The sequence below is a fragment of the Solanum tuberosum genome, unplaced genomic scaffold, assembly GCF_000226075.1.
Source record: "Solanum tuberosum cultivar DM 1-3 516 R44 unplaced genomic scaffold, SolTub_3.0 scf00773, whole genome shotgun sequence".
In the NCBI taxonomy this organism is placed as follows: Eukaryota; Viridiplantae; Streptophyta; class Magnoliopsida; order Solanales; family Solanaceae; genus Solanum; species Solanum tuberosum.
In genome coordinates, this window is record NW_006239682.1 from 62,249 (window position 1) to 70,308 (window position 8,060).

The window sequence follows — 8,060 nt, forward strand, 5'->3', positions numbered from 1 at the left end:
CTGTCTATGATAAATGGATAGTAGATTCATGAGCTTCCAAACATATGGTAAATAATATGCATCTGCTAACCAAATACACCAATATCTGTGATTCCTCAGAAGGGAAAGTTCACTTGCCCAATGGTAGCCTAGCTAAGGTTGATCATATTGGTTTTTCTCAGATCCTTGGAGGGATTGAGATTACCAATGTGCTGCATATTCCTGAGTTCAAATACAACCTGCTTTCAGTGCCAAAGTTGACTAAGGAGTTAAATTGTTGTGTTATTTTCTATCTTGATTTCTGCTTGTTTCAGGACCTCTCCAATGGGAAGGTGGGGGGGATTGGAAAGTTGGAGAATGATCTTTATGTGCTTCATGTTGATTGTCAGTTAAAGTCACAAGGAGCTCCACTTACCTCCACAGCTAATGCAGTTTCTGTTTCTAAGAATGATCTTTATGTGCTTCATGTTGATTGTCAGTTGAAGTCACAAGGAGCTCCACTTACCTCCACAACTAATGCAGTTTCTGTTTCTAAATATTGTACTCCAATTATCTCTGATAAGAGTAGCTTATCTTTTTGGCATAGAAGACTAGGACATGTATCTTTTTCTACACTTAGAAAGTTGAATTGTTTCAAAGCCTTAGCTCCTAATGCTGCTGAACTGTGTACTATTTGTCCATTGGCAAAACAATCTCGGCTTCCTTTGCCTTAAAGTAATACTACAACTACTACTTGTTTTCATACTCTTCAGGCTGATGTTTGGAGTCCTTATAGAGTACCTACTCATAATGGAAAAAGATTTTTTCTAACCTTAGTGGATGATTTTTCAAGATATACCTGGTTGTTCTTATTGAATTCCAAGTCTGAGGTTAGTTTAGCACTTGGGAATTTTTTTGCTCAGATCAAAAATGTCTTTTCTGCAACTATCAAGGTATTAAGGACAGATAATGGTTGTGAGTTCTTCAACTCCCAAGTGGCTGATTTACTTCAGGCCCTAGGTGTGCTTCATCAAAGCTCTTGCATTTACACTCTACAACAAAATGGAGTGATCGAAAGAAAGCATCGACATATTCTGGATACGGCCAGAGCCTTGAGATTTCAAGCTAGCCTGCCCTTAAGGTTTTGGGGGACTGTGTTTTGACCTGTGTGTATCTCATCAATAGGATTACATCCTCCATACTCAAAGGGAAGACTCATTATGCATTAATGTTTAAATACTCTCCACCACTTGAGCATTTAAGAGTATTTGGTTGTCTGGCTTATGCTACTGAAGTTAGAAAGGTTGATAATTTTGCTTCCGATCCAGAGCAGTTCATATTGTCTTCATTAGTTATTCAAATTTGCAGAAAGGTTGCATGTTGCTCACCCTACACACCAAGGAATTCATAGTCAGTACGGATGTCGTGTTTAAGGAAGACATTTTCCCTTTTCAGGACATGAGTTCATCTGTTCCCACTTTATTTCCAATTCTACAACCCTTAGAAGTCAGTGATACATATCCTCTTCTAGTTGTTCCTTTGCATGATATCATTCTACCTAAGACTGACAGTACTTCTTCCTCTAATCCTCATCCTATGTCTTCTTCTTCTCTCCCTATGAGAAGATCTTTTAGAACAACCAGACCTCCTATTTGGATGCATGATTTTCACATCACTCAACCCAAGTATGGGTGCTTATATCCAATGTCCAATCATGTTTGCTATGATCACTTGTCTTCTAGTTAGGGTACAACTCTATCTTCCCACTCCAGTATTTCGGAGCCTACTTCCTTTGCTAAAGCTTTTTCTCACCATCAATGGGTTGAAGCTATGAAATCAGAAATAGCTGCTCTAGAGGCTAACCACACTTGAACCCTTACTGACTTGCCTCTAAGAAAACATCATATTGGGTGTAAACGGGTGTTTAAGGTCAAATATCTGGCCTCAGGAGCTGTTGAAAGGTACAAAGCAAGGTTGGTTGCTAAAGGGTTTTGTAACACCCCAGAAAATTTTTGAGCTAAGACTTGAACCATCCTTCGTTGTGAGTACGATTTTATCGAGGAATTAAAATTTCTTAAGTGTTAAGTTCACTATATGTATCACCTTGAGTTCGAAAAAGAACTAAATTGGAAATAGCAAAATCTGAAATTTTGCAAGTTATGCTTAAGTTATGAGTTTTGGATCAAATTGAAATGATCATAACTCCTAGCACATGATGAGTTATATGTTCTACAAGATACTGTAGGAAAGACCTTTGAATTATATTTCCAACACCGCCTAGTTTGCTAAGTTTCGAGGTCGGATGAGTGAGATATGGCCTTTTGAAGTTAGGTTGTCCAGTTAAGAAAGTTAGCCGAAAATAGTAAGGGGTATTTTGGTCTTTTCCTTACCAAATCAAATTTAATTCGTCTTTAGTAAGGTTTTAAGGGTCTAATCCTATTAGGTTCAGTTTTATAATCCTAAAATATGCCTAGGGTTTTAGTTGAGAGTTCAAGAAGAGAAAAGAGGAGAAAAAAGGAGAGGATCAAGCGTTCGTCGAGATTCTTGCGTGTTGTAGCGGATTTTTCGCCATGGGTTTGATCCCTAAGAGGTATGTAAGCTTCCATAGTGTTGGGTTTGTTTACCCACACGGAAAACATGTTATTTCCAGCGCAAATTTCATTCTTGAAGTTTAAAGATTTGAGTTCTTGATGAGTTCTTGGTAGGTGTTCTTGAAGTTCTTTCTAAATCTTGTTGTGTTGGGTTTTTGATGATTTCTTGATATCAAAGTGAGTGTTTTAAGGGCTGTATTGGGTATATTAGAGTGTACTTATGTTAAGTAATTGATTCTAAGTGATTGGGGAAGAAACCGTTCGATTCTAGGCGAGGTAGGGTGAGAAAATGAGCAAAGAAATTCGTCGCGTTTTCTGGGTTGGGGAATGGCGTGTTGCGCCAGACAAAGGTCCCCAAAGTAGGCTCTGAATCTTAGGGTCTGGCGCTCCGTGCCACCCATAGCCCTAGGGTCGCCTGCCCCGTCCAGTTTGCAATCGGTTGCTCCGTTTGAGTTCTTTCGAAGAGTACCTTCACTCCTTTTCAATTCTAACTACTCTAAGCTACTTCTAAACACCTAAAATCATTCCTCACATGATCATAACCTTGAATTTATAATTCAAATTCAAGGTAGAGTTAAGAGTTACGTTTTGAGAATTCTTTCGAACATTCTAAGAAAGTCCCTTTGAGTCATTTTGTGGAGTCTTCTACAACTTCTAGTAACTTGTTTCAAGACTCGAGTAAGTGAGCATGAGAGTGAGGAGAATGTATTCATGAGTCTAATTTGTCATCATGAGATCTTTCTTAGCATGAATCATAACTCTTGAATTCATAATTCACATTCAAAAGAGAGTTAAGAGTAAAGTTCAAGAAAGTTTTGAGTTCAATTGTGAATCCTTGGAGATCCATAATCGATTTGAGTTAAATTTTGAGAAAGTAAGTATGAGAATGAGAAGAGTTTTATACAAGAGTTCCATAATGTTATGTAGACCTACGAGTCAAGTCGTTCATGCCCATAAATTCTGCATGAACTTTAGAAGTTGAGTATCTATAAGAGGAGTAATATCTTCATGTCCTAAGTCTTAAGTATTGAGTTTCTAACCCATTTGAGATTACATTCCTAATTATGGGACCATTACCTATTACCTATGAAGTCCATGAGTTGAGTTGTTCATGCCCATAATTCCGCATGAACATTATAAGTCGAACAATCTTGAGATGAGAAGTATCTTTGAGTCCTTGAATTGAGTAGTTCATGCTCATAATTTCGCATGAACCTTTTGAGTTGAGCATTATTGAAATTAGTAGTATCATTGAAGTTCTTGAGTTCCAAGTATTGAGTTCTAACTATGGTTATTGGAAACCATGAATTGAGTCGTTCACATCCATAATTCGGTATGAACCATATTTTAAGAAGTCTTTTACAAACGTTTTAACTTTGCTTTAAGATTTAAGCTTTGAGTTGATTAAAGAGTAAGAGTAGAGTTCATTTTCTTTAAAATGATATATGGGAACTAAGTATTCCCAAGAGTAAATGTTTTCACATTTAAGATGAGAGGAAACTGAGATTTCCAAAAGAGTTTTGAGCAAGAAAGGGAACATCGATTCCAAGAGAGCTTTTAAGCTAAGTTTTGAGTAATTATCTCATCCATGCTTTTTAGATGATCACATAAGTTAAACTAGTAGATCCACTAAGTTAAGCGTTCTATATGATGACAAAGTATAGGACAGTTCTGGCAGCGTGGGCAAAACGTTAGTATCACTACTTAGGCTCATAGTGGTGGTTGTCGGTTATTGAAACTCCCACATAAACTATATTACATTATTATATAAGTAAAGTTGAGTTTGTTATTGCATTTTCTTTAACAAACTAAGTTGTTATTACTGTTTTATAAAGATTTCCATATATTACATGTGTATTGTTGCTTTATATTGAGTTGAGTACCCAGAGTCGAATATCATATCTTTGATTTGAGTATCTAATCTCTGAGTTGATTATCTTATCCTTGAGTACTTCTGAGTTGAGTAAGTTTGAGTAGTTTTGAATATCCTTGAGTATTCCTTGAGTTGAGTAAGTTTGAGAAGAGGTAAGTATGTTTCCTTTTTATCAAGTTTCAAGCTTATGTTTATGTTTTAGAATTCCCCTTACATGCTCGTACATTCCACGTACAGAGCCATTTGGCCTGCATCTTTTCATGATACAGACACTGGTATTCAGGATCATCAATATGAGATTCATTGAGACATCCGGGAGTTCGAGTTAGCTATGGTGAGCCTCCTTGTTTCCGGAGGATTTCATTTACTTTTTAGTTTAGTTAGGATGTCTTGGGTCTTATCCTGACTTCCATCTTCATCAGTTGAGACTTCATAGATAGTCAGTAAAGTTGATAAGTCTGTATTATTTATTTTATTAAATGTTTTAAAGACTTAAGTTGCCTATTTTATGGCTAGTTGAATATATTAATTTTATTCTAAGTTGTTCATTTGAGTTAATGTTTTACAAAGTTGAGTTTATTAAATTTTATTTCAGTTTTAAGCTTTTGCGTGCTTAAGTTAGTCTTCCGCTTGTAGTCAGCCAGGATGAGGGTTCGCTTGGGGACCAACAATGGTCTTTGAGTCCCGGCTACGTCCAGGGTGTAGACTCGGGTCGTGAGAGGTTTAGTCAAATAGAAGGTATAGATTATTCAGAAACATTCTCCCATGTTGCCAAGATGGTAACTATTAGATCAGTGTTAGTTATTGCTCATGCCAGGCATTGGTATGTGGTTCAAATGGATGTACACAATGCTTTTTTACAAGGTGATCTTCCTAAAGATATATACATTGTGGTTCCTCCTGGTTTTTGCAGACATGAATGGTCTGGTAAGGTCTGCAAGCTTCATAAGTCTTTATATGGTCTAAAATAAGCACCATGACAGTGGAATTTTAAACTGACTGAGGCATTGATTCAGCTGGGATTTGTTCAAAGTCATTATGACTATTCTCTTTACTAATAGAGTAGGTAAAGAGTTGATAGTAGTGCTTGTTTATGTAGATGACTTGTTGATAACAGGAAGTTGCAATGACTTAATTTCTCATACTAGAAATGACTTAAAGCTCAAGTTCAAGATGAAAGATTTGGGGGAGCTGAAGTTCTTTCTTGGTATTGAGTTTGCCAAGTCCAAGGAATGGTATGTAATGAGCCAGCGCAAGTATGCATTGTAGTTGAATTCTGAAATGGGTTTAAGTGGAGCCAAACCAGTACACCTTTGGATCCTAGTTTGAGGTTAACATCCATCCAATATAATTCACATGTCCTAGGATCAGAAGTTACAAAATCAGATGAGCCCTTAAAAGATATTGGGAAGTATCAAAGATTAGTGGGGATATTGTTATACTTAACCATGACCAGAGTAGATATTGCATTTGCAGTTCAGACATTAAGCCAGTTCATGCATGCTCCTAAAGAGTCTCAGATGGAAGTGATGTGAGGCCAAAATACATATTTTTAATCATTATTTGCCTCACATTTATTTTTTATATTTGTCCTTTTTTAGCATGGATTTTATAAATTATGCTTAATAGTGTATTTTATTTGTAGGATTGAATTGATGGAAAAATAAAGAAGTTTGGAGCTAAAAAGAATTAAGGATGAAAGATTGAAGAAGAAATCAAATAGACAACTCAATGGATTAACTTTAATATAATAATAATATTTTTTATATATGGGCAAAGTGCTGCACAATGCGAACTTTGAAGGAATTAAACATGTGCCACGTGGCAACTATCCAAGGCGAGACGATGAAGTGTTGGAGTCGGCTACTGTTCACGTGGAATTCAACTCCTTTTAGGTTTTGAGTTCCTAATTTGTTTTGGAATCAATTATTTTATTCAGGATTTTCTACATCTATAAATAGTCTATCAAAATAATTATTAAGAAAGGAGGATACAATGTGAAAATAACTTTTGATTTAGGGCTTCTTCTTTTCTTCTCTTTTATTTTATTTTACATCTTTTATTTGAATGATTCGTTGTAATTTCTCTATGTCTACCTGGAGTTAAACTTCTCGTTCTTGGATTATATTTACTTACAATACGATTGTTTAGTGATTTTGATTCGGCATGATTTGTTTATCATATTAGTTGTTCATATATTCTTGTGATTACTATTTTGATGGTGGATCACCATTGAAATAAATATATTGTTCCAATGGAACTCGGGAGAGGAATAAGAGGATAGAACATGGAATATAAGGAGCATGATTTTCTCTTAATAATTAGGGTTAATTTGTATCTAGGATAGAAATATACCTAGAAACCATCCCCGCTCAACGATGTAGTTAGGGTGTTATTTATCATAGGCGATTAGAGGTCGGGAGACCATGATCATACATTTAACCTTGTGAATCAATAACTAGATAATCAAATAAGTTGATGAAATTGATGCTAAACATGATTGTTAGTTAAATTATAATCCTAGATTGATTCATTCATTGATTTTGTAAACATCTATCTTTTCTTAGTAATTGCTTTTTAGTTATTTTATCTTTATTTTTAGTTTAGTTAATATAATCATCTTTTGAAATCCTCCCCTTAAATAAATAATTAGAATTAATATAATTTAGTAAGAATAATTAATTGAAAATTTCTTTGGGTTCGATAATCCGGTTCTTTTAAGAGCTACTATATTACTTGTGCGACCGTGTACACTTGTGCGTGCAATTGGAAGCAACAAGTTTTTGGCGCTGCTGCCAGGGACTTAGAAATTAATTATTCTTCTAGGTTATACTTTTTCTTTTTTGTTCGTTTATTTATTTTGATACATATTTTTTTTCTACTAATTAATACTTTTCGTGGGATGAATAAGAATGAGGATTATTCACAAGTGGTAAGACTTTGTCCTTATTGCAAAGGAGCTCACTTTTGGCAACAATGTAATTATATTCCCGAGGGAGAATTGTGTGCACCATCTCTATCCTATGAATTTTGTAGGGGGTTGTGGGTTGATTGCACCGTGTGTTGCTACCCTACTCCAAAACCCTCTTATGATGATGCTAATAATCTTTGTTCCTTTGATAGTATGAAATCTTGCAGGAAATTAATAGAGGAATCTGAATAGCGCAGTAGGAGAATCATATATGTGATGTCACGCCATATAGATAGAAAAATAAAACACTTTCAAGATGTTAATATGTTTTTCTTGCAGACTCAGAACTTAAGCAATGAATTGAATGCAAAGTTTGCTGCATTTGACGCTCAACAATTCAATTATGAGTTTTGTGATACTGAAAAGGCACTCAGAAGTCAAATTGAGGATCTAAAACGAAAGGAGATACAATGCAATTAGACTTTTCTTGAAGATGCCACATTTGGGAAAGAGTATAAAACTGAGCATGTTGCAATTGGTGTAAGTTTGAAGAGGGACGTATTGGACCCCATTCAAATCACTTTTCAACATTATTTTTAGATGCTTATGTATCATCCGAGTCATCTGAACTAATGGAGAATTGTATAGATGAGGAACAAGGCCCCTACATCCTAAGGTTTTCTAGTCCACGTAGAAAACCAATATTACTCACATAAGGGCCAAGAAG

At 35.5% G+C, this 8,060-nt stretch overlaps 1 protein-coding gene across 1 annotated transcript; it reads left to right on the forward strand.

Moving 5' to 3' along the window:
• The first annotated feature begins 5,198 nt into the window (after positions 1–5,198).
• LOC107059028 (uncharacterized mitochondrial protein AtMg00810-like) lies at positions 5,199–5,957 on the forward strand. Its single transcript, XM_015305398.1, has 3 exons — positions 5,199–5,344; positions 5,439–5,657; positions 5,729–5,957. The coding sequence occupies exons 1-3, from the start codon at positions 5,199–5,201 to the stop codon at positions 5,955–5,957; spliced, it is 594 nt and encodes a 197-aa protein (XP_015160884.1).
• The last annotated feature ends 2,103 nt before the right edge of the window (positions 5,958–8,060 follow it).